At 42.6% G+C, this 27,224-nt stretch overlaps 1 protein-coding gene across 1 annotated transcript; it reads left to right on the forward strand.

Annotated features, from left to right (window-relative positions):
- Positions 1-15,730: 15,730 nt before the first annotated feature.
- On the forward strand, positions 15,731-20,245 carry MC2R (melanocortin 2 receptor). Its single transcript, XM_036897263.2, has one exon. It carries the CDS (start codon positions 15,838-15,840, stop codon positions 16,729-16,731), a length of 894 nt encoding a protein of 297 aa, XP_036753158.1. The 5' UTR covers positions 15,731-15,837; the 3' UTR covers positions 16,732-20,245.
- The last annotated feature ends 6,979 nt before the right edge of the window (positions 20,246-27,224 follow it).

Raw genomic sequence — 27,224 nt, forward strand, 5'->3', positions numbered from 1 at the left:
GACCTTTATTTTGAATTCTTTTTCAGGAAGTCTAGTTATATCTATCTCCCCAGGCCGTCTCTCGGGTGTTGTCCGGCTAATTCTGGACTGGACCAAATTCTTCTGCCTTTTCATGGCAATAGAGGTAGTCACAGTCAGGTGGCACATGGATCAGCTGGGAGAACAAAGTCCCTTCCTGCTTGATGGTCACCTTGCCATTCTCCACTGCATGTGTCAGTTACCTGCACACTGGTAGCAGCTTCCTGGTTAATCCCCTGAGCCGCTGTGGGCAGGGCAGCTGTCAGGGGAGCCCAGTGCCCTGTGGGGAGTGGCAGGCATGCCAGTTGTGCTCTCCAAGATTGGCAGTTGTGATCTCCATGCCTTGCCCTTGCTTCCTCTGCCTGCGCCGTACAGCTGTGCACTGGCAGTGGCCTTTGGGTCTGGCCCAGGTGGCTGTGTGCTGTGAGGAGACTCTGGATGCTTGCTGTGGGCACGGCCGCTCTCCATCTCCTTGGCTGCTGTGGCAGGGCAGTGCTGGCTGGGAATGAATGGCAGGCTGCTTATCACTGTGAGGGACTTCAGAGCTGTGTTGCCACCAAGGGGGCTGGGGCATGTGAAGTTCCTCAGGATTCCCAGCATGCTGGGCTGAGTGTGCCAGATGATTCTGTCCAGCTGTGAAGCCCCTGTCAGTTTAGGACTTTCAAAAAGCACTCGCTTTTCTTTTGTCCCAGGGGAGCCAGCTGTGGGGACCTGCTTGCAGATTTTACTTTTCCGTTTACATAATATGCAGCACACCATGCAATGTGTGTCTGTGCTCCTGGTGCGGATGACTAGGGCTGGGTATTCAGCAGTCCTGTGCTTCCACTCCCTCCCTGCTCCAACTCCTTTCCTCCCACTGGTGAGCTGGGGTGGGGGGAGTGCTTGGTTCCCACCGGGTTGCAGCTTGTATCTTACCCCCTTCATGAGATGCTGAGTTCTAGTAGATGTAGATGTAGCCTGACTGTTGTACTGTATCCTCTCGTCTTTCTTTTAGGAATAGTGGTATTTGTTGTAGTTTCAAAAATATATATGGTTTTGGGAGGAGATTTCTGCCCTACTCACGCCACCATCTTGGCTCCTCCTCTCTGAATTTCTTTAATAATCTTTGAGGGAGAGTTGGGAATACCATCCTGAATTGGTCAGGTATACAGGTTTAAAGTTTTTAAGTTAGTTTGTTTGTACTAAAGCTGTTAAAGGTTTTCCTTGGTTTTTGTCTCTAATGCAACAAAAAATTGAAAGGCAGAGCCACAGTAGTGGAGCAGAGTGAAAGTTTTATTTGAATATACTCCAAAGGAGGAGTGAGCCAGAGTAATAGTAGACAAAGGCCCTGAATTTTTAGGGAAGGGTCTATTTATCACCACCTAGTTAGGAGGCACTAATTTTGGTTGACAAGGTGAGGTCATTTGATTGACAGCACTAGTTATACACCCATTCCCCTGGTGCTTCTGTCTTTTCCAAAAATGCACACAGAAAAACCCAAGGAGAATTGGGGAAGCAAAACCTCAATTTTATTTAAATGAGATTATGAGAAGGTATGGTTTGAACAGTTCTTAATTTTATTCCATTGTGCCTGCACTGGGACCTGGTTGGGACCAGTTTGGCCTCATCTGATTAGTCAAGAAGTTATCTCCTTAGAAAGCCTTTGTTGTCTTCATGTAGGATGCCCTACCTGGGCAGAGTTTGGTCAGTGTTTTTTCCTTGAACCTTATCTTCCCCTTCCCCTGATGCTCATGTCTATCTTTCAACCTAACAAAGCCAGTAAGAAGTTTTTATTAAAGTATAGTTTATATACAATATTATAGTGGCTTCAAGTATACAACAGTGGTTTTTTTGTCAGGCAGCTGTGTCTGGGAAGTCTTTCCCTGCACACTAGGTGAAACCTCAACCTGGACTGGGTAGGGTTCTTGACTCTACAAATAAGAAAGAATTCTTGAAAAGGTCAGATGAGTGTAGGTAAGGAAGGAATTCATTAAAGTGAGAGTATCAGCAGATGTCAGCAGGTGTGCAGGCAGCAGAGAGCAAGGAAGAACAGAGGTAAGAAAGGGAAGCTCATTGAACTCCTGCTTGACATAGGGAGGTTCCCTTGCCAACTCCTAAAACCAGGGTCACCTGGAGTCCAATGTCTGCTTGAATCTGCATAGCATGGAAACTAAGTCCCTGCCACCCCAGGATTTTGGGGAGTCTCAGGGCACTGGATGGAGTGAGGTTATGTTCTGAGAACTTCACACAGTTAAAGAAAAGAGATTTTGGAGCAGGCTGCTAAAGAGCATTATCCTACAGCTGCAGTCCTGTCCAGGTCACCCAGGTGATGGGAACTTGCAAACTCAAGTCAGAGAGCTCAGGGACTCCTCCCTACTTCAGAAGCAGAGTGAAAAAGTGTGCTTAGGTCTAGAAAATAGAATGAAATAGCAAAGTAACAAAGATGCTTACCACTGGAAGAGTGCAGACAAAATGCAAAAAGTTGAGCAGTGAGGCGGCTTTATTTAAGGCAAAAAGTACATTCTCAAAGAAAGGGAAGTGTGGGCAACCCTAGAGGAGGTGCACTTAAGGCTTCCAAGAATGGGGAAAAAGGTGGGGGCTGGGAGAATAGGCTTGACATGTGGTCTCAGGATGCCTATCTCCTGTGAGAGACATTATGTCACTAGCCACAGTCAGTCCACTAGATGTTCTGTAAGATAAACTCAACACAAGGAATTTATTGATCCTGTTCTTCTCCAACATAGTGGTTACCCTCAAGCAGTGGAGCCATATCTTTTAGGACTATTTGCCCTGCCTTAAGATAGGGTTGCTTATTGTCTGATTATAAAATATATTAGGAATCTTACTTCCTAACTCTGTTTTTTTTTTAATGAATCTTAGCCTTAAAATGGGGTCCCTCTTATTCTTACTATAATATGTATAACTTAGCACTTCTCATCATAGGCAGGAAAAGTTTATCATGATGTTTTTCCCATGTCCCTGCCATACCTCAATTTTACTGTTATATACATTATTAAGTGCTCACCCCACCTAATGTAATTGTATCAGTATAGAAAGATATTACAGTATTATTGACTATATTCTTTATGCTGTACTTTCATCCCTGAGACTGTTATATTATGATTGAGATTTTGTGCCTCTTTATCCCCTTCACCTATTTTATCCTCCCACTGCAACCTTTCCCCCATGGTTACCACCAGTTGCTTCCTCCTTCTGTGAATCTATTTGTTTTGTGCATTTTGTTTTGTTTTTAGATTCTACAAATAAGTGAAATCATATGGTGTTTGTCTTTCTCTGCCTGGCTTATTTTACTTAGCACAATATCCTCACAGTCCATACATGTTGTCGCAAATGGCAAGATTTCTTTCTTTATTATGGCTGAATAATATTCCATGTGTATATGTACCACATCTTCTTTATCCATTCATCTATGGATGGACCCTCTTGTTGCTTCCATATCTTGGCTATTGTAAATAATATGGCAGTAAACATAGGAGTGCATATATCTTCAAATCAGTGATTTTGTTTTCTTCAGGTAAATTCCTAGAAGTGGAATTACTGGGTTGTATGGTATTTCCATTTTTAGGTTTTTGAGGAACTTCCATTCTTTAGAGCCAACAAAATTTCCTTATTAACTGATTTGTTGTAAGAGATATTCATTTTTGGAGCCACACAGACCTTGATTTAAGTCCCAACTCTGCAATTTAAAGCCTATGGAAGGTCAAACCAGTATCTTGGCCTCTCTCCCTCAATTCCCCATATGCAGACTGGGGAGAACACAATTACCTCACATGGTTGACAGAAGGGTTAAAATGAGACATGCCATGTACAGCACATGACATAGTACCAGTTGACACATAATAGGAAAATAAATAATAGAGCCTTCACCTTTCTTTTAAAGCTCTTTAAAATATAAAAGTGATACTTTTCCATTTTCCAGTCAAAGTCAATAATCAATATAAAAATCTCATTTTACAGTTGCCCATGCTCCCTTTCCTTTTGCAAAGAGCATCTGCCAAGGTGAGCAGCTTAACAGTAGCTGGGGCCACATTCATTTGTCCAATGATATCATTAACTTTGATGATTCATATTCCCCCAGACCCAGTCCAAAGACACAAGCTGATTTTGCTTTTCCCTATAGCCATTATGTGGTTATAATTGCCCCCTAATTCTCCACTTTACACTCCAAACCTAACCCTTCAGGGAAAATGAGTCAGCGAAGGTTGTCTATGGGTCGATTCTACAGCCATGAAAGACTATCCCCAATTTTCCTTCATCACTCACCCTCCCATCTCTGCCTCCAGGCAGTGCCCCAGAGGTGAGACTTCTATGATCTCTGTTAAGGAAGCTTAAGTTGAGGATCTTGGTCTTCAGACATGAATGTAAGAGGCAGATAATGAGGAACAAACATCCAATTATAAAATAAATCAGTCATGGAGATGAAAGTACAGCATAGAGTATAGGGTCAAAGATACAGTAATATCTTTGTATGTTGACAGCAACTATACTTATTTTGGTGAGCATTTGGTAACATATATAATTGTTGAATCACTGTATTGTGCACCTAAAGCCAAAGTAACATTGTATATCAACTGTATTTCAATTAAAAAAATAAAATAGCAAAAATATTAAATGCTACTGGGCAACCATAAACAATAAAAAACTGAATTCACATGTATATGGCAACAAAAAAAAAGATTGAAATTTGATTACTCTGTACATCAGGTCTTAGCCACAGTCTAGCTGCATTAGTCATGCTGAGTGTGATGTCCCATGGGGGTGTGTACAAATAGCTGATTGATCAGTAAGTTCACAGTCATAGCGAGTTTAGAGAATCAGATGCTTGACTCGTGAAAGGCCAGAGTTAGCATGAAGCAAAGAAAAACACAAAAGAAAACAAAATACCTGCCAGTTTCAGTATAAATTGATTTTCTCTTTATTGTGGGATAACAACTCTTGGTGTCACTTTCTAAAATGCTTTGTTTGGCCATTTTAGCAATTGCTTAATAAATACTCAGAAATAGAAACTTTGGATCATATGGTATTTCTATTTTTAACTTTTTGAGGAAACTCCATACTGTTTTCCATAATGGCTGCATCAGTTTACACCTACCAACTCAGCACAAGGGGTCTCTTTTTCCAAATCCTCACCAACACTTGTTATTTATTCATTCTTTTTCATTCTTCCATTCTGATAGGTGTGAGGTTGCAATGAAGTGCAGATCTCATTGTGGTTTTGATTTTTACTTTGCATTTTGATTTGCATTTCCCTGATGATTAGCACTACTGAGTATCTTTTCATGTGCCTGTTGTTCATTTGCATGTCTTTTTTTAGGAAAAATGTCTATTCAGGTCTTCTGCTCATTTTTTCATTTGGATTTTTTGTGTGTGTTTAGTTGTATGAATGCTTTATATAATGTTGATATTAACTGCTTATCAAATATATCATTTGCAAATATCATCTTTCAGTAGGTTGCCTTCTCATTTTGTTGATAGGTTCCTTTGCTGTGCAGAAGCTTTTTAGTTTGATGTAGTTATTTTTTTGCTTTTGTTGCCCTTGTATGAGGAGACAGATCCAAAAAAATATTGCTAACACCAATGTCCAAGAGTTAACTGTGTATGTTTTCTTTTAGATGTTTTATTGCTTCATGTCTTACATAGGTCTTCAATCCATTTTGAATTTATTTTTGTATATGGTATAAGAAAGCCATCTAGTTTCATTCTTTTGCACATAGCTGTACAGTTCTCCCAACACCATCTTTTTTGAAGAGACTGTCTTTTCCCCATTAAATATTCTTGTTTCTTCTATTGAAGATTAATTGGCCATATAAGTGTGCGTTTATTTCTAGGTGCTCTATTCTATTCCATTTATCTATGTGTCTGTCTTTGTGCCAGTACCAGACTGTTTTGATTACTATAGCTTTGTAGTACTGTTTGAAATCTGGGAGTGTGATAACTCCAGCTTTGTTCTTTCTCCTCAAGATTTTTGTAGTGTTTTGTGGTTCAATACAAATATCAGGATTGTTTGTTCTAGTTTTGTGAAAATTTGAATCTACAGATTGTTTTGGGTAGTATGGCCATTTTAATAACATTAATTGTTCCTATCCACAAGCACAGAGTATCTTTTCATTTTTTGCATCATCTTCAATATCTTTCATCAGTGACATAGTTTTCAGAGTACAGATTTTTCATTGCCTTGGTTAGATTTATTCCTGGGTATTTTATTCTTTTTGATGCAACTATGAATGGGATTGCTTTCCTAATTTCTGTTTTTGTTAGTTCATTCTCTGTTCATTGTGATTTATGTATAGGAACACAACATATTTCTGCATACCGATTTTGTATCCTATGATTTTACTGAATTAATTTATTAATTCTAATTTTTTAAATTGAGTGTTTAGGGTTTTCTACATATAGTCTTCTGTTATCTGCAAATACTGACAATTTTACTTCTTCCATATCAATATGGATGCCTTTTATTTCTTTTTCTTGTCTGATTGCTATGGCTATGACTCCCAGTATTATGTTGAATAAAAATGGTGAGAGTGGGCATCTTTTTCTTGTTTCCTATCTTAGGGGAAAAGCTTTCAGATTTTCATCACTGAGTATGATGTTAGCTGCGGGTTCTTTGTATATGGCCTTTATTATGTTGAGATATATTCCCTCTATACTCACTTTGTTGAGTTGTTACTATGAATGGATGTTGAATTTTGTCAAATGATTTTTCAGCATCCAGTAAAATGATCCTTCTGTTAATGTTGTGTATCACACAGATTTATAGATATTGAACCATCCTTTCATCTGTGGCATAACTCCAATTGGTTGTGGTGACCAATGCTTTTAATGTTTTTTGAGTCAGTTTGCTTATATTTTGTTGAGGATATCTGCACCTATATTCATCATGGATACGGGTCTGCAATTTTCTTTTTTTTCATGGTATCTTCGGTTTGGGCATCAGGGTGATGCTGGCTTTTCAGAATGAAATGTTTTGGAATAGCTTGAGAAGGATTGGTATTAACTCTTCTTTAAGTGTTTGGTAGAATTCTCCTGCAAAGCCATCTGGTCCTAGGATTGTTTCTTGGTAGTATTCTTTTTTTATTACCATTTGTCTTGCCAATGGGTTTCAGCCCCGGGAAAGTTTGCTATGGATTCAGTGTGAACAAAGAAATTGACAGCAAAATGTTCTTTGGGGTGAAAGGGTTTATTACCTGGCTTGTTTTCCTGGTGGTAGGTTGAGCACTAGCTTCTCTGCCTCCACCCAGAGCACTGGGCTGAGCTCTCTATATAGCACAATAATAGCTTATTGCCTAAAGGTGTGGAAGCGGTAGCCTAGCAACAGGCCAGTTACATCATCAGGTGGTTTAAGTTCAGTGAGGATCCTGGCCATAGGAACCTCAACTTCCCCACACCATTTCAATTTTGTTACTAGTAATCAGTCTGTTCAGATTATCTATTTCTTTCTAGTTCAGTTTTAGGAGATTAATGTTTCTAGGAATTTACCCATTTTTTTCTAGGTTGTCCAATTTATTGGAATTTTTTAAAATAATAAACTCATAATCATTTGTATTTCTGTAGTGTCACTGTAATTTCTCTATCATTTCTGGTTTTATCTATTTCAATCACCTCTCATTTTTTTTGATGACTCTAGCTAAAGGTTTATCAATTTTGTTCATCTTTTAAACAGTCACCTTTTAATTTCATCATCTTTTCTATTTTTTTAGTCTGTCATTTATCTCTGTTCTGATCTTTATTATTTCCTTCCTTCTACTAACTCAGGTCTTTGAATGAATGAAAGTATTCTGGAGAGCAGTGAAAGTTATTAAGCCACCCTCCCTGGCACAGTGACATAGAAAACCATTATTCAGCACAGTGGATAAAATGAGAGTTGCTGTGGCCAGGTTTCTCACCTGGCCATGGTTGACTAGCTCACTGCAAACCTGTGGGTAATACATGGCTGTTGACTCTATAAAAAGAGTTCTGCACAGTTCTCTGTGCATGACATGGTGGCAGGGCTGCAAAGCTGCAGGAGAGCAGAGCAGAGGCTGGAGTGGTGGCAGTACCAAGGACAGAGGCCCAGAGGACGGCTGTGTGGGATAATTGTGCAGAGAGGCCCAGAGGACAGCTGTATGGGACAACTGTGTGGAGAAGCCCAGAGGACAGCTGTGGAGCCGAGAGGCAGAGACTGGCTTGCTGCATACAGACTCACTCTGAGTGAATGGGATTCTAGTGACTGACCTACCACCTGGAAATAAAGTTGGGTATAACCGTTTCACCCCAAAGAGTGTTTTGCTGTCATTTTCTTTGGTCACATTGAATCCATAGTGAACTTGCCCCAGGCTGAAACGCATTGGCAAGACAATTGGCAAAAGTCAGCAGGGTTCATTGTTGACCAAGGAAAAAGACAGGCTGCCCTTATGGGTGGGGTGCTTCAGCGGGCTGCCCCTGTGAATGGGGAGGCAGGGGATCGTCCCCCAATGGGTATGTGGACAGAGATGGCTTGCCTTCTAGAGGACTGGGCCCCACCCCAGGACTGGAGGCAAGTGGAAGTGACACCTCAGGCAGTAGGGGTGGCTCTTGGTATAGAAAGCAGATCCTTTAAGAAGCAGAGTGCCTGGGAGGCAGCGGGGACTGTGGGTTGGCTGCTTCTCTCAGTCTTAAAAACGTCTATAGAGGAGACCCAAGAAATGGAGGTATGAGAATGCAAGCTGCAAACTTGTGTGGGTTCCCTAAGGAGGGAAATAGCACTGATGTGAGAGGAGGTGGCATGAGAATGTGAGCTGCAAACCTTTTTGGATTCCCTGAGGAAGGAGATGGCATTGATGCGGGAGGAGACAGCACGATAGCGCCAGCAGCAAGGTGCAATTGGAGACGAGATGGCAGTGCTGCCAGGTGCTCTGAAGGAGGAAGAGGCCATCAAGGAAAAAGACAAACTCCTGAGGGAAGCACAGGCAGAGGTGGCATGAAAACGTCAGCTGTGAAGCATTGAGCTGAATGTAAGAGACCTTCTGAAGACTGAGCTGGCGTTGTGAGGCACTGTGGCAGAGGAGGTACTTGAGGGAGTGGAGAGAAAGGTGCCATCAGCCCCAGAAATGGAGGAACTGGAGAAGGATGAAGGGGTGGTGCTGGAGGCACCGGCCCCTCCTGTATTGAAATCATGCCCAGTGGTTGTAAAGAAAATAAAGACCCAGCAGCCAAAAGTTCCCCAAGGAGAGGAGCAGCCCCCTCCCCAGGTCGTGGAGCACTCTATGGTCCGCTCCTATACTCAGGCTGAGCTAGTGGATTTGGGACTTAGGGGTGGATGGAATTGTTCTGTCGGGATCAGAGATGGGAAAGCTGTCTTCCCTGACAGTGCAGCCCGCCTTGAGGCAGTGATTACAAAATGCAAGGTGGCACATGCAGTAGCTGAAGCAACGAGAACCTGGAAAGAAATAAGACCTGTTACTCACAGGAGGAATTTGAGGGGCCCAGTGAGGGTCACGAGGACCCAGATGTGGGTTGATTTGATACGGGCAGGAGTAGATGGAAGGAAATTAGACGGGAAGCCAAATAGGATCTTATTGGAGCTATGGCAACAACTGAAACCAGAGCAGCAGTTCTAGCCACTAAGATCATTAAGACCAAAGAGCAGAGGTCAGAGACAGAGCCACAAGTCCAGCCTGTGTGTCTGCAAGACACTTTGCTGGAGAGGCTGGAGAACAATGTTCGAGCTTCCTTTCACAGGGACCATTGCAGAGGACTAAGGGCACACAGATTGAGAGGAGAGAATCCTGGAGGGGTGGAGTGTGGATGAAATGAGAGTTCCTGTGGCCAGGATTCTCACCTGGCTGTGGGTGACTGGCTCACTGCACACCTGTGGGCAATACATGGCTGTTGATTCTATATTATAAAGAGCTCTGTCCAGTGCTCTGGGCATGATACAGTGGCAGGGATGCAAGGCTGCAGGTGAGCAGAACAGAGGCTGGAGTGGTGGCAGCGCTGAGGACAGAGGCCCAGAGGATGGCTATGCGGGATGACTGTGCAGAGAAGCACAGAGGACAGCTGTGCGGACAGAGGGGCCTAGAGGCAGAGACTGGCTTACTGCATGCAGACTCACTCTGAGTGAATGGGATTTTAGTGACTGACCTGCCACCTGGAAATAAAGTTGTGTATAACTGTTTCACCCCAAAGAGCATTTTGCTGTCATTTTCTTTGGTCACATTGAATCCATAGAGAACTTGCCTGGGGCTGAAACCAATTGGCAAGACAAGCACACACTGAAGTCTAGATCTTCAGTGTTTTAAAAGGAATTTTCAAATACAACTGGAAAAAGCAAAGAGTGTTTGCAAAGAAAACTGTTGTCTCAAGAAATGTAAGTGTTCCACTATTGACTTGGAAATGAATCTCACATTTGGTACCTTTTACCCATTGAGTGGGAAAATGAACTAACATTTTTTCAGGTGATAAAGAACACAAACTAGCTCGGTTAGATTTTTTACTAACTATCCTAGGAATAGTTAATATTTTACTTTTTATGTTTACCAAAAGCATTGCTTTTAAAAAAGAAATAGCAAAAACTTTAAAAATACCCATTAGAGGCATAATGATTGTAACACATCATGTAGTCAGTGGGGGCACAATATAGGCAGTATAACAGAGAAGACAAGTAGTGACTCTATAGCATTTTACTACACTGATGGACAGTGACTGCAATGGGGTATGTGGTGGGGACTTGATAATAGGGGGAGTCTAGTAGCCATAATGTTCCTCATGTAATTGTACATGAATGATCCCCCCAGAAAAGTACCCATTAGATTCTCCTACTATGATGAATAATTTACCTTATATTGAGAAAGTATTCAGCTAGGGTGATTTGTTATCAGTATTTGAGCATCCATAGTAGTCTATGGCTCTGCCAAATTTATAAACAGAAATATAGTATTTACTCTAAAATATAGAATATGAATGTCGATGTATTGAATGCTGTATGTTAATGCAACATTCTGTACCAACAGAGGTCATAGTGGAAGGGATGAGGGGGTTAGTGGAGGCTGGGGTCCTGATACATTTAGTTGTGTCAATAGAACACTGGAAGAAGAGAAGGGTAATGGATTTGAAAGCCAGCCATTTATTGTGCAGCAAAATGCAAGCCCAGAGTGGAGGTGAAAGTACTCTAGAACTGCATTGCTTGGAATAAATAAATCAAAAGCATACACAAGAAAAGGAGGTGGGAGAGAAGCAGTACAGGGCTTTAAATCAGTGAGAATCAGACACAAGCCAAGTGGGGATCATTACCCGGGTTCTTTAAGTGAAAGATCACTTTCACCTGAAATATTTGGATCACTGAGGACAGTTAATGAAGGGTTCATTATGAAGTGTTTCTGAAGTGAGTTTTATTTCTTTTGTCACTTAATGTTCTCCACAAGCAATACCTCACAACAAAGGCATAGTAACGTAACTTATGACCCCACTGGGTTCTGAGAAGGGCCCTGAGCCAATGAGAAAATAATATATGTCAATTTTGGTTGCAATTTGGTTGGGATGGGGAACGAGTTGTCTGCTTCCTTGCATATAGCATTACCCCCTTGCTACTTTGAAAGAGGGGTGCAGTGTGGCAGTTAGGAGGTGGCTCCGGGACACACCTAACCAGAGTGTGGCATTGGGCAGTTATGTAACCTTTCTGGGTGGTTTTCTCAATTGTCAAGTGAGAATAATAACATCACCGACCTCACAGAATTAGATGTGAAAATTAGATGACTTAGTGCATGTGGAGTGCTTAGAATGTTGTCCTGAACACTGTAAGCATACCTATTGGTGTCATCACCCCTCCAACCAAGAATGGCCTACATATCCCCTTTTACTCCCCCTCCACCAGGTGGGCAAATTGTAGTAACAGGAGCTGATTGGTGACCTGGATAAAGTGGCCCCATGGAATGCACTACATTTATTTTCACATTCAGAACCCTCCCATGGATTTACAGTATTGACTGCAGCAGATCAGCAATGCACAATGACTGACGCTGGCTTTCAGTCACTCTGCCACAATCTCTTTCAACATTTCTTTTTTTCTGTATCAATTCTACCAGCAAATGCATTCCAGATTAAAAATATATAGCAAATCTGATCACATTCAGTGGACGCAGGCCTAAGACAGGAGTCTCTGTCAGAAGAGGGTCTCCACAGTGGTTCATGTTGGGCACAGTCCTTGGGCCTACATTAGGCAGGGCTCTCCAGAGAAACAGCTAATAGGAGAGATATATGTAAACAGATGTGTTATAAGGAATTGGCTTATGTGATTATGGAGGCTGACAAGTCCCAAGATCTACAGTCAGTAAGTTGGAGAGTAGGAGAGCCAGTGTGCAGTTCCAGTCAGAAAACTGGCAGGCTCAACACCCAAGAAAAGCCCCTGTTTTGGTTTGAGCCAGAGGCAGGAAAAGACCAATACCCAACCCAGTAGGCAAGCAGGAGTAGCTTCCCCCTTACTCATGGGAGCTGATCTGTTCTATTCAGGCCATAACAGATTAGATAAGCCTGCCTGAACTGGGAAGGACCATCTGCCTTACTCAGCACACTGATTTGAACCTTGATCTCATGTAGAAACACCCTCACAGACACACCCAGAATGATGATGGGCCAAAGAGCACCCAGGGCCCAGTCAAGTTGACACACAAAATCAGCCATTATAGGCCCATCCTTTCTAGCACATATGGACACACAAGAGGATCCTATCTGCATCCAGACTTCCCTGGGCCCTAAGAAGAAAGAACCAGGTGGTGAATCATCCCATTTTCTTGGGACTGAGGGGTGTCAGGATGCAGGATTTTGGCCCCAGGCAGCCAGATATAAATGGGGCAGCCAGAGTACAGGCCTATCAGTGGCTACTACCTGTCATTCCATTCCTTGCCTAATCACCTACCTACATAACTTCTAAACTTCAGCCTTAGTACTTGACCTCTGACTCCAGTCCTTTGTAAGGAAATTAGTTCCTTCCTAGAAGAAACGTTAGTGTAAGGCAGTAATGAGCAACCTGTGAACCTTGTGTCAAAAGCTGCCATCCTAGATTCACTCTCTCCAGGGATACTTCATAACATGGCTTCTTAAACACTTATGATGGGGCAGGTGGTGGGGGGTGAAGGGGGTGATATTAAGCTCCATTTCCTTTTTTTTTATTAAGGTATCACTGATAATACACTCTTATAAAGATTTTATATGAAAAACATTGTGGTTACTACATTCACCCATATTATCAAGTCCCCCCAATACCCCATTGAAGTCATTGTCCATCAGCGTAGTAAGATGCCACAGAGTCACTACTTGTCCTCTCTGTGATACACTGTCTTCCCCGTGACCCCCAACACACACCATGTGTACCAATCATAATACCCCTCAATCCCTTTCTCTCTCCTACCAAACCACCCTCCCTAACCCTCCCCTTTGGTAACCGCTAGTCCCTTCTTGGAGTCTGTGAGTCCGCTGCTGTTTCCTTCCTTCAGTCTTGCTTTATTGTTGTACTCCACAAGTGAGAGAAATCATTTGGTACTTGTTTTTCTCCACCTGGCTTATTTCACTGAGCATAATACCCTCTAGCTCCATCCATGTTGTTGCAAGTGGTAGGATTGTTTTCTTCTTATGGGTGAATAATATTCCATGTGTATATGTACCATTTCTTCTTTATCCATTCATCTACTGATGGACACTTAGGTTGCTTCCATTTCTTGGCTATTGTAAATAGTGCTGCGATAAACATAGGGGTGCATATGTCTCTTTGAGATGTTGTTTCCTTTGGGTAAATTCCTAGGAGTGGGATTCCGGGGTCAAATGGTATTTCTATTTTTAGTTTTTTGAGGAATCTCCATGTTGCTTTCCACAATCGTTGAACTCGCTTACATTCCCAGCAGCAGTGTAGGAGGGTTCCTCTTTTTCCACATCCTCACCAGCATTTGTTGCTCCTTGTCTTTTGGATGTTGGCCATCCTAATTGGTGTGAGGTGGTATCTCATTGTGATTTTCATTTTCATTTCCCTGATAATTAGCAATGAGGAGCATCTTTTCATGTGCCTGCTGGCCATCTGAATTTCTTCTTTGGAGAAGTGTCTGTTCATATCCTCCACCCATTTTTTAATCGAGTTATTTGCTTTTTGGGTGTTGAGGTGTGTGAGTTTATATATTTTGGATGTTAACCCCTTGCCAGATATGTTATTTATCAATATTGTCCCATACTGTAGGATGCCTTTTGTTGTACTGATGGTGTCCTTTGCTGTACAGAAGGTTTTTAGTTTGATGTAGTCCCATTTGTCCATTTTTGCTTTTGTTTCCCTTGCCCAAGAAGATGTGTTCAGAAAAAAGTTGTTCATGTTTATATTCAAGAGATTTTTGCCTGTTTTCTTCTAAGAGTTTTATGTTTTCATGACTTACATTCAGGTATTTGATCCATTTTGAGTTTGCTTTTATGTATGGAGTTAGACAGTAATCCAGTTTCATTTTCTTACATGTATTTTTCCAGTTTTGCCAACACCAGTTGTTGAAGAGACTGTCATTTCCCCATTGTATGTCCATGGCTCCTTTATCGTATATTAATTCACCACATATGCTTGGGTTTATATCTGGGCTCTCTACTCTGTTCCATTGATCTATGGGTCCGTTCTTGTGCCAGTACCAAATTGTCTTGATTACTGTGGCTTCTGTAGTAGAGCTTGAAGTTAGGGAGCATAATCCCAGCTTTATTCTTCCTTTTCAGGATTGCTTTGGCTATTCAGGGTCTTTTGTGGTTCCATACAAATTTTATAACTATTTGCTCTAGTTTGTTGAAGAATGTTGTTGGTATTTTGATAGGGATTGTATTGAATATGTATATTGCTTTAGGCAGGGTGGCCATTTTGACAATATTAAGTCTTCCTATCCATGAACACAGGATATATTTCCATTTAAGCTCCATTTCATGAGGGGAAGAGCACAAAGAATTCATGGTCATATCTTTAAAATGACCAAAATGACAAAGGCAAATTTCATACAATTCATAAAAGTGCCTGTGTCCAGCCATCTGGAAACTAAATCAATAAAAATTCCATGTTCTCACTAGAAGGAGACTTCTCAAAATCATTCAACTATGATCTAGTCAGAATTTTCTGCTTGAGGGAAACTGGACCCTTTTGCTGCCACTATCCAACTCCAACCAAGAGACACCTTGAAGATATTGGTAGTCTCCAGAGATACCACTCCTGTGAGTTCTACCTTTGAAACAGAAGTAATAACACATATTGCACAGTCAACTTTGAGAATGGTACATCAATACCCTTGCCATCATCCCATAAACTGTAGGGTCAGGCAGTGACCCCCAGAAAGACAAGAGTGAAAAAGAAAGGATATAAACATCTCAATCCACTGGACCCAGCCACTGCGTCCAAGTCAGAGAAGGATAGTTTTGGAATTTCCTGTTTTCATACATACCTTTCATTTCCTTTACTTCTTTCCTCATTCTAATTTATCTCACATATAATTGGGTTCATGGGAAGGATGGGGGAAGAAAAGGGGAGAGAACTAAGGGTAATCTTTATTTTTATCTGTGGGTTCAGAGTTCCACTAAAGATGTTTTTCACAGAGCAATTAAGATGACCGGTAAGTTGTTCTAAATTATTACACCATTATATTTCATAGATACTTTCTTAAAGCTAATATGACTTGTTTTTATTTTATAGTCTATTTTGCAACTGACATTTCTATGTATCTTCTTTAGGTGCATGTCTGGTTTTTTTTTTTTACATCAGATCTCCAGAGAGTACTACATAGAAGAAAAAATTCTAAGGAATCAATCGAGTTTTCTGTCAAGTCCAAGGAATATCCATGCTTTAACCACAAGCAGGAGAAAATGAAGCACATTATCAATCTATATGAAAACATCAACGATACAGCAAGAAATAACTCTGACTGTCCTCATGTGGTTTTGCCAGAAGAGATATTCTTCACAATCTCTACTGTCGGGGTTTTGGAAAATCTGATTGTTCTTCTGGCTGTGATCAAGAATAAGACTCTCCAGTTACCCATGTACTTTTTCATCTGCAGCTTGGCCATTTCTGACATGTTGGGCAGTTTATATAAGATCTTGGAAAATATCCTGATCTTGTTCAGAAATATGGGTTTTATCAAACCTCAAGGCAATTTTGAGACCACAGCAGATGACGTTGTTGACTCACTGTTCATCCTCTCCCTCCTTGGCTCCGTGTTCAGCCTGTCTATGATCGCTGCTGACCGCTACATTACCATCTTCCACGCTCTGCAGTACAGCAGCATTGTGACCACACGCCGTGCCGTCATCGTGCTGATGGTCATCTGGACATGCTGCATGGGAAGTGGCATCGCCATGGTGACCTTTTCCCACCATGTGCCTACAGTGATCACCTTCACATCATTGTTCCCTCTGATGTTGGTCTTTATCCTGTGTCTCTATGTGCACATGTTCTTGCTGGCCCGTTCCCATGCCAGAAAGATCTCGGCCCTTCCCAGAGCCAACATGAAAGGGGCCATCACACTTACCATTCTGCTTGGGGTCTTCATCTTCTGTTGGGCTCCCTTTGTCCTTCATGTCCTCTTAATGACATTCTGCCCAGATAACCCTTACTGTGCCTGCTACATGTCCCTCTTCCAGGTGAATGGCATGTTGATCATGTGCAATGCAGTCATCGACCCCTTTATATATGCCTTCCGGAACCCAGAGCTCAGGGATGCATTCAAAAAGATAATCTTCTGCAATAAGTACCAGTAAAATTATTGATCTTTGTTTTTAGGAACCACAGGGATAATTTTGTTATGTGACAGAATAATGTGATATACCAAGAAATACCCCCCAACTGTCCTTTCCTTCCCTAATGCACATGAGATTATCCCACTAAATAGTATTTGTGATAGCTTGGTTCTTTGTGAACAGTCTTGCTGTAGGTACAACTTTTATAACTAGAGAGATAAAATAGTGTACTAAAAAGAAGGATAGAATACAAGGCATATAGAGCAATACAAATTTGAGAGCTTCAGGCTAATGCAAAAGATGTTCTTCTATAGCCAATGACTTGGGTGGCCTCTCCAGGTTGTAGGCCAATATAGCTGACTTCTAGAAGATAAAGTACCAGAAAAAATACTCAGGGCAGAAACTACAGGGTCTTTATAAGGAAAAGGTGCCAATTAATTGCAGCAGCTGAATGTGCCTGTCTGCACTGCCATCAGAACACCTGCCACCCTCTCTCATGCCTGTATGCTTTATTGCATGCCACCTCAAATCTTTTTGGAAGCAGGTAGGATATACATCATAAATGTCAAATTGCCAGCTTTGAGCTTTCAGCAATAAAGGAACCTTCTATGTTAGTTATCTTTATTCAACTCAGGATCCCACTGGCATTAAAATCCTTTCCTGGTTAAAACTCATGTTTTAGAAGGAAAATTTTAAAGGAGGAAATAAAAATGTAATCCATTTGCTTCCTGTGTGGAAATAAATAAAATTGACTGTTTGAAGAAAGTATAACCAATCTTTGCATTCCAAATGTAAAAGGAAAGGAAAAGAAGCCCCAAGCTCCAATATGTATTTTGTGAAATAAGGAGAGTGTGTATGAATATTTCCACCATGCTTTTGGACTATGGGAAAAACCAAAACCAAAACACCACTTCAGGAACAGTGCTACTATTGAGACCCAAGCCAGACGCTGATGGAAAACATTTTACCTCCTTCCACAGACGAGCCTGAGGGGCAGGTCCAGTCACTGGAAAATTTCACACTACCATCAGCCACAGGAAAGATGCCAGACATTGAAAAGCAACCATCCCTGAAAGGAATAAAATTAATGTAATTTTTAAGTTCATCCATTGTTAACAGCAAAAGATAAAGCTTAAAGAAGGAGTACATTCTGATTGTAAACCTTTGCTAAGTTGGAGAGTAACTTAAAGGGATGAGTGAGGGAAGAAGTAAGGTCTTCAGGTGCATGGAGTGTGGTTGTTCGGGATCCAACGAGTGACAGTATCTCCCGGAAGAGGCAACAATTGGCCTGAAGAAGTTTTCCCTGAGCTGGTGAAAGAAGCCAGCCACAAACAAGACTGCTGGAATGGTGATGAGTTTGACACTGCACATGGAAATAGAACAGAACATAAGAAGCTGAGCAGAGAGCATGTCAAAAGGAAGACAGTTGGAAGGATTCTGGGAAAAAGATGGTGGTATAAGAAGGCAAGGCAAAAACCTCCTCCCCAAATCACATAGAACACAAAAACACAGCAAATACAACTAAACCTGAAAATGACCTGAAGACTGCAGAACAGACCACCTACATCTGGGGAAGAGAAGACCTCCCAGAAAAGGGTAAAGTGGCAAAGCCACAATCCTGCAGGACCCCCACCTTCCCCCCACCTCAGCCACAATCAGGAGCAAGAGGAACAGAGCAGGGAGGGAGCAGGAGCCCAGGACCACTGAACACCTGGCCCTGGAGATATGCTCCAGGAACACAAACCCACATTACATGGTGCTCTGGTGATTAGTGGGGCTGGACAACAGAGACAGGTGGAACACTCGGGGAAGCTGAGATTCCAGCCTCTTGTGCAGAACTCTACTGATCCCCCAAGACAAAAGCAAAGCGGGCATACTGAAAGACTTCCCAGCAGCAAGAGGGGTGCCAGAGGGACAAGGATTACACAGTGCTCTCTGCTTAGGAGAAAGGGCAGGTGGACAATACCTCCCCAGCCCACCCTCAGCCCAACAGGTTAGGAACTCTCAGGAGCTTCAGAGGCTCTGTCCTTGCTGAAAACGCTGCCCCAAGACTCCTCCCTGCAGCCCTCAGCCTTGCTGGCCAGCAGCGCAATCAGACTTTGCTCTTGGATAGGCAGAGGGAGACCCTCCCAGCTTGCTCAGCCTCATTTTGAGCCAGCATGTGGGGGCCAGCCCCAGGAGTTCATTTATTCCAGCAGGCACCAGTCCTGCTCGCCTGCAGCCCCAGCCATTGCAGCAGGCTGGACAGACTGGCTCTGCCCACAGCAGCTCAAGCAGTGCAGCACCAAGGCTCCTCCCTGCACACAGCCCACTTGACCTGACAATGGAAGCAGGTGCTACAGCCAGCAAGGCAGAGGGAAGATGCTTCCAGCTTTCTCAGCCCTGTTTTGGCCCAGCCACAGAAATACTGTAGAAGCCAGTCCCGGGAGATCCTTTCTCCCAGCAGGCACCTATCCCACTTGCCTGTGCTCCCCCACCCCCACCCCGCTATTGCTACAGGCCCGGTGGGGGCAGCTCTACCCCCAACTGCAACTCCAGCATCCAGCTCTGAGTAGTCTCCCTGCTCACGTGATCAGCCATTGGCCTACACAGCCACACAGCCCACCTGACATCAGATCACTGCGAGCCAGACAGAAAGGTGTCCCGCCCACTGCACACCAACAGCTGAGGTTCCAGCACAGGAAATTGAGTTCTGGGCACTAGAGGGCGCCCCCTACACAAAGTTACTATTCCATAGGAAAAAAAAAACAAACAAACAAACGAAGAGGCAGAGGAATTCAGTCCAAACAAACCACAAAACACAAGACAGGGTTGAGTGAAATTGAAATCACCAATATTCTTGATAAAAGGCACAAAGTAAAAGTCGTAAACATGCTCACAGATCTACAGGAAAATATTCAAGATCTCAGGAAGGACCTCAACAAAAATATAGAAGATCACTAAAAAAGACACTCATAGAGATGAAGAATACAGTATCCAAAATGAAAAAAACAATGGAAAGAATTAAAAGCAAGATTACACAGTTTTAAGCAGTTGTAAATGATCTGGAAATTAGGGAGCAAGAAAACAATGAAGCTGAAAAAGAGAGAAAAGGATCTCTAGGAATGAAAGAATAATAAGAGAACTGTGTTACCAATCCAAACAGAGCAGTATTTGCATTATTGAGGTATCAGAAGAAGAAGAGAGAGCAAAGTGATAAAGTCTCTTTGAGGAAATAATTGTTGAAAACTTCCCCAGTCTGGGGAAGGAAGTAGATACTCAGGTCATGGAAGCACAGAGAGCCCCTAACCAAAGGGGAGACAGTAGAAGGCATGTTGCAGACACCAGCCTTGCAGATGGCAGACAAAATAGCAGTTAATCAGGTCTGGAGAAATCCCTCCCTCACCACATGGATGATGCTATTCTAATGCATATTAACTTCATTTACTAATGTAAAATGCTATATGTGAGTTTATTTTCATAAAATCTAAAGCACACCCCTCTCAATGATTTTTTAAATGTTATTTCTATCATTAAAAGAATAACATAAGGCACATTTTTCTGTGATTAAATGAGTATTCTCAATAAAGTATAACCTTTCTTTGCTGTTGTTCTGTGATATGATGGAAGTGGGCAGAGGGTTTTAATCCTGTCTCCAGTGGTCCCTTATTGAATTCTGCCCTTGTTAGCATCTCCCACCTCTTCATCACTTTCACACTCAGATGTCACAGATGTTGCCAGAGGAAATCACCTAGAAATCCTTCCACTATCACTGCCTTCAATGTGTTACATCTAATCTAAGAGACAAAATCAAGCAAGCTATTCTAATAGTATATAAAGCAAAAATAAAGGCTGAGTGCTAAGAGACATGTTCAATCCTAGGTCCTCAGCTATATTCAAATCTGATAAGGATCATTAGTATTCAAAATTACTGAAAAAGTTATGGTTTCCTACCTCTACCTTCATATGTAATTCAAACAAAAACAGTATCAAACTGCACACATTTGAATAAGAAAGATCAACAAAGCTCTGACTTCCCATGACAACCATTTCAATTCTGTTATCAAAATATCACTTTTTAACTGTTTTGCTGATGTCATAGCATGTGTTGTTTTGCTAATGATCTAACTTTAGATCAGACAGCTGAGAATGTTAGATAAAGAATGAAGTACTACAGCTGTCTTGATGCCTTTAAATGCAGGATATACTACAGCTGAGCCCTCTCTAATAAAAAGGAAGAAAAATTTCCTCTTCCTCTCCCCCATTTCTCCATGACTATAGCCTGAATGTTTGCATCCCCTCAAAGTTCAAGTGTTTAAACCTTAACTCTCAAAGGTGGTAGTATTTGGAGTCAGGGCTTTTATGAGGTGATAAGGTCATGATGGTGGAGCCCCCATAATGGGATTAATGCTCTTATAAAAGAAGCACAGAGGCTCCCTGCCTCTTCTATATCACTTCCTGAGCACACAGTGGGAAGAAGCCAGCAGTGAACCAGGACTAGCCCTCACCAGGACCCAGATGTGCTGGTTTTGTCTCAAGGGGGACAGTAGAGTGTACATGTGTGATCTGGGACTTTAGCCTCCAGAACTGTGAGAAATAAATTTCTGTTGTTGGTAAGCCCCCAGTCTGTGGTGTTCTGCTATGGCAGCCTGAAGGGACTAAGACACTATCTAGTCATAGATATCAGTACGTAGTTCAATAAACACCTTCAGCCACACTCTTAATGGCTGAGGTAGTGTCTTGCCAATGGGTTTCAGCCCTGGGCAAGTTTGCTATGGATTCAATGTGACCAAAGAAATTGACAGCAAAATGTTCTTTGGGGTGAAAGGGTTATACCTAGGTTTATTTCCAGGTGGCAGGTTAGTCACTAGAATCCCATTCACTCAGAGTGAGTCTGTATGCAGCAAGCCTCTGCCTCTGGTCCCCTCTGTCCATACAGCCATCCTCTAAGCCTCTCTGCACAGTTGTCCACACAGCCGTCCTCCGGCCCTCTCTGCACAGTCATTCCGCACAGCCATCCTCTGGGCCTCTGTCCTCAGGCGCTGCCAGCACTCCAGCCTCTGCTCTCCTGCAGCCTTGCAGCCCTGCCACCATGTGGCACCTAGAGCACTGGGTGGAGCTCTTTTTTATAGAGTCAAATTGCCCACAGGTGTGCAGTGGGCTAGCCAACCAGGGCCAGGTGAGAATCCTGGCCACAGGAACTCTCATTTTATCCACAGGTAGGAAAGGGGCTGAGAGAGCAGTCAAGAACACCCCAGACCATCTGGTTAATATCTACTGAGAAGCATGAGCAAATAAATAAATTAATCACAAAAAAATTGTCAGTTGATGTTTCCTACATAACATTACATATTACTGAGTGGTTATTTTAAGTCACATATTGTTCTAGAAGCTTTGCATGCATGAATCTCCACAAAAGCCCTAAAAACTTGGTGCTATCACTAGCCCCCATATTTTTAGATGAGTAAGGTGAGATTCAGTGATATCATGTAAATTCTGCAGTGGTACCTGTAGGGCAGACCTTGTGACCCCTGCCTTCAGATGCTTCACACTTTTGTGGAACCCCTGTCTCTCAAGTGTGGGTAGGACTGTGATGTGCTTCTAACCCATAGAATATGGCAAATGTGATGGGCTATCACTCTTGTGATTATATTACATTATGGAAAACATCTTGCTAGCAGATGTTAGAGAAACTCTGCCTGCCAGCTGAACAAAGAAAGCAGACATTCTGGAAGCCCCATTGGCAAGGATTACAGATAGCCTCTAGGAAAGGCACAAAAAAAAATATGGAAGCCGACCCTGACCATCAGATCAGAACGCAGTACAGCTCACACCTGATTTCAACCCCGTTGAGATCCTGAGCAAAGGATCCAGCCAAGCTGTGCCCAATTTCATGAGCCATAGAAACTGTGAGATACAAATGTGTATTGTTTTAAGCCATCAATTTTTTAAAGATGTTATGCTGGTATGGAAAACAAATACACTCACCCAACTTAAGTTAGTGAGCGCCAGAGTCAGGAGTCAACTCCAGGCTGCCACATGCCCCAAAGGCCTGCGATGTTAGGATGCTCCAAGTGCATAACCAGGTCAGGGCTGAGTGACTTCTTATTTTGCCTCCTTCTGTGCATGACAGGCAAATGGGGAGCACCTGAGGCTACTGCCCCCTCCTTGAGCACTTAGCTCCTAAAATGGGGATGTCACTCAGAGGGAAGGGCACCTCTTTCACCACCCCACAGCCAGAGCTGAGGCCCAGAGATTTTACCTGAGGGAAGAGGCAGGCCATTAAACAAATTGCTCCTAATCTCTTCCCAAAGCAACTGACTTCACTATCGAGTGTGTGGAGAAGTCCTAGCACTCTCAAAAAACCGTGGAGATGGCGCAAAAGACAGTTGGGGAAAGGACTGGGGAGGATGGGTAGGAAGGGAGGGATAAGGGGGAAAAGAGGGCATTACGATTAGCACACATAATGTGAGGGGGCATGGGGAAGGCAGTAAACACAGAGAAGACAGGTAGTGATTCTACAGCATCTTACCATGCTGATGGACAGTGACTGTAATGGGGTACGTGGTGAGGACTTGATAATGGGGCAAGTCTAGTAACCATAATGTTGCTCATGTAAATGTATGTTAATGATACCAAAAAAAAAAGACAGTTGGGGGAGAATAATAGATTCATGGCCAATGTAGGTGAATATGTAGTCAACAGTTTGCTGAGAGAAGGGAGGGCAGGGGGCAATGAAGAGCCATTTGGGTCAGATCAAATCTCAATCACTGACCTAGGAACAATCGTTCAAAGATCCCAAATGTGGTTAGATTTATCTTTGGTACAATTTATGCCATAGGACATTGTTGCAAATAATAGAGCCAGTGTGGATAAAATGAGAGTTCCTAGGGCCAGGATTCTCACCTGGCCCTGGTTGACTAGCTCATTGCACACCTGTGGGCAATACATGGCTGTTGACTCTATATAAAGAGCTCTACCCAGTGCTCTGGGCATGACATGGTGGCAGGGCTGCAAGGCTGCAGGAGAGCAGAGCAGAGCAGAGGCTGGAGTGGTGGCAGCGCTGAGGACAGAGGCCCAGAGGACTGTGGACAGAGGGGCCCAGAGGATGGCTGTGTGGACAGAGGGGCCCAGAGGACGGCTGTGTGGGACAGAGGGTCCCAGAGGATGGCTGTGTGGACAGAGGGGCCCAGAGGATGGCTGTGTGGACAGAGGGGCCCAGAGGCAGAGACCAGCTTGCTGCATACAGACTCACTCTGAGTGAATGGGATTCTAGTGACTGACCTGCCACCTGGAAATAAAGTGGGGTATAACCCTTTCACCCCAAGAATATTTTGCTGTTAATTTCTTTGGCACATTGAATCCATAGCAAACTTGCCAGGGGCTGAAACCCATTGGCAAGACAGCCAGTAATTAGTGGTGCTTAATGGCCTGAGTATGGTCAGGAAAGTGTCACATGGAGGCCTGCCCAAACCATCACCATACCAAGGCTGCACCCACTGAGGACATAGAAGGCATCATCCTGCAGAGGGGGTGGTGGGTAGATTTCACTAAAATAATTCATCCAGCCTCTGAACAAATGAACAAGCAACTAAGGATAGCAAGCCCCAGAAGGGGTAAGAGAATCAGTTCCCAGAGTTACTACATTGCACAGCTTACCCTTGAACGATGCAGGGTTGGGATGGGAGGCTGTTGGGGCACTGACCCCTTGCACTTGTCAAAAATCCAAGTAGAACTTTTGAACTTTTGACTCTTCTCAAAAATAAATTACTAGTACTGTTAACTGAAGCCTTGCCAATAACATAAACTCATATTAACTCATATTTGTGTATGTGTTATATATTGTATTATGAGAAACTACAGAAAAGAAAATATTTTTTCCAATTGTTGAAAATCTCCAAAAGTTTTTCCAGTATATTTATTGAAAAAAATCCATGTATATGTGGATGCATGCATTCAAACCCATGTTGGTTCAAGGGTCAACTGTATTATCTAAAATGTCCAGTTCCAGCAGAAAACTACAAAACATGCAAAGAAACAGGTAAATATGATCCACATACCAGGAAAAATAAGCTGGCAATAGAAACTGAGAACAAAGGTCAGACTTAACAAAGATATCAAAGTAGCTCTTATAAACATGTTCAAAAAATTAAACAAAACCATGATTAAAGAAGAGAAGGTATGATGATAATATCTCTTCAAAGAATGACTAAAAAAGATAAATTATTAAAAAGAACCAAATGTAAACTATACAGATAAACTATAATACCTGGACAATTAAAGAGAATGCAGGAGAGATACAACAAAAATGATGGGGCAGTCAGCTCCAAGAACTGGTCCCTCCACTGAAGTAAGAACCAACTGAATAGAATTTTCTGGCCTATAGAATCTAATCACAGCCAGGGAAGTACTTAAGGAAGGAAAAGGTTTCTAAATTTAAGAAAGCATGATGGCATTTCCCCCCACTTTTATAGAGATATAATTGACATACAGCTCTGTGTAAGTTTAAGATATATGGCATAATGACCTGACATCTATATATATTGCAAAGTGATCACCACAAGAAATTTATTAAAACTTCTATCATTTCTTAAAATTACAAAAAAAAAATCCTAGTGATGAGAACTTTTAGGATTTACTGTTAATAACTTTCACATATACATGTAGCAGTGTTAAATGTAGTTCCCGTTGTACAGTACATCCCCAGTACTTATTTTATGACTGGAATTCTGTCGTTTGACTCCCTTCATTCAATTCCCCACCCCATGGTGGTATTTTTGATTGCTTACCTACCACCTCTCCATCCCCTAGCTTGCAAGTAATGATGGTGTTACTGGCTGAGAATGATGCAGTTTTTCCCGGAACCTGCTGGAGGTGACAGAGAATGAAGCCAGCAGACAAGAGTTGGGAGCAACCAGCAAAGCTCTTTCAATAAGTGAAAAGAGGAAGTTCCTGCTACTCAGAGGGCTGTGGGGTCTGGGGTTTATATTGCCTCCTTCCAGAAGGAAGTCCCACCCTCCCCAGACCAAATAGAGAACTGAAGTGACGACATCACAACCCACTCTTGATTGGATGAAAGTACAGAGCTTCATCTGCACAGGGCACAACCAATCAGCTCACATAGGGCAAAGCCAACCAGAGCTGAGGTCCTAATTAAGTGTACTTTTAGCGTGGCTGAGTCTGGTGGGGGCTTTTTAAAACGTACAAGTGCCTTGAAACTTACAGGGGCCCTGAACTCTGCCTGCCTCTCTCTATCACCTACCTCATGTTGTACAGTACATCCCCAGTATTTATTTTATGACTGGAACCCCGTTCATTCAATTTTCCACCCTGTGGTGATATTTTTGATTGCTTACCCACCACCCTCCAACTCCCAGCTTACTAGTGGTAATGGAAATGGTGCCCCACTTTCCTGATGAAGTTTGCTGAGGGGACATGGGGGAAGCAGAATATGGACCTTGTCTTCTGTAAGTCCGGGGAAAGGAAATCCCAGGGCAAAATACCCCTAAAAACCAAAATCAGTCAAAGGGAGAAATAACGTTTAAAATCCATTTATTGCTTATAAACTGCAGTCTGGGGACTTCTCTCTTTCCATGCTAGCAGAAGCAAAAACGGCCCTCCCCTCACCTCTTGGGTACAGATAAGCCCTCCTTGCCCAGGTAATTACCCATTGATATGGAGATAAACTTTTTCCACCCCTGAGGAATGATGCAAATGCACTAAAGCCATATTTCTTTCCACCTCTGAATGCCTATATACTAAAGCCAGGCGAGACATTCTGGAAATATTACAATTTTACCCACATCTTCAAATAATTGGAGTTGCACATTTTTATATGTCCCATGGTTCCCTGAGAGACCAGCACAGAAGCTGACTTTTGTTTCACTTGCTGGAGCTGGAACAACATTCTAGAAGGTGTCTAATGCAAGCCCTTAAAGACACACCTATCTATAGCCCCCAGGGGAAGGGCTGGAGAACAGAGCAGGCAGCAGACTTGGCTCTTGGAAGTGGTAACATCACAGGAAAAACTTCACCTGGCAGTGCCTAAGCCTCCAGCATCAGGTTTACATGACAAGAGGTCAGAACTGAAGTTAAAGTCAGGCATCTGTAACTGTGTGTTTTGGCATTTGGCACTAGCAAAATCTAACACCTACTTGAAGATCATGACTTTAATTCTCAAGTACTGAGCCTAACTTGGCTTGTTTCCTCTAAGCATTAATGGCTTTTCAGTGCCTTTTGGCTCAATAAACATCTAAATTAATCTGTGGGTAGGAAGGAGTACCTCAGATAAAGATTAGACACACAAACTTTTTGTCACTGGCACCAGACTGAACTAACAGACCACCCAAATCCGGAAGACAAGTGAGGTGAATTTCATTAGGAACATGCTGAATCATGACTTTTATTAAAAAGAACAGCTGGAGGGAGGGGCGGAAGATGGTGGCGTGAGTAGAGCAGCGGAAATCTCCTCCCAAAACCACATATATCTATGAAAATATAACAAAGACAACCCTTCCTAGAATAAAGACCAGAGG

The sequence above is a fragment of the Manis pentadactyla genome, chromosome 6 (genome assembly GCF_030020395.1).
Source record: "Manis pentadactyla isolate mManPen7 chromosome 6, mManPen7.hap1, whole genome shotgun sequence".
Classification (NCBI taxonomy): domain Eukaryota; kingdom Metazoa; phylum Chordata; class Mammalia; order Pholidota; family Manidae; genus Manis; species Manis pentadactyla.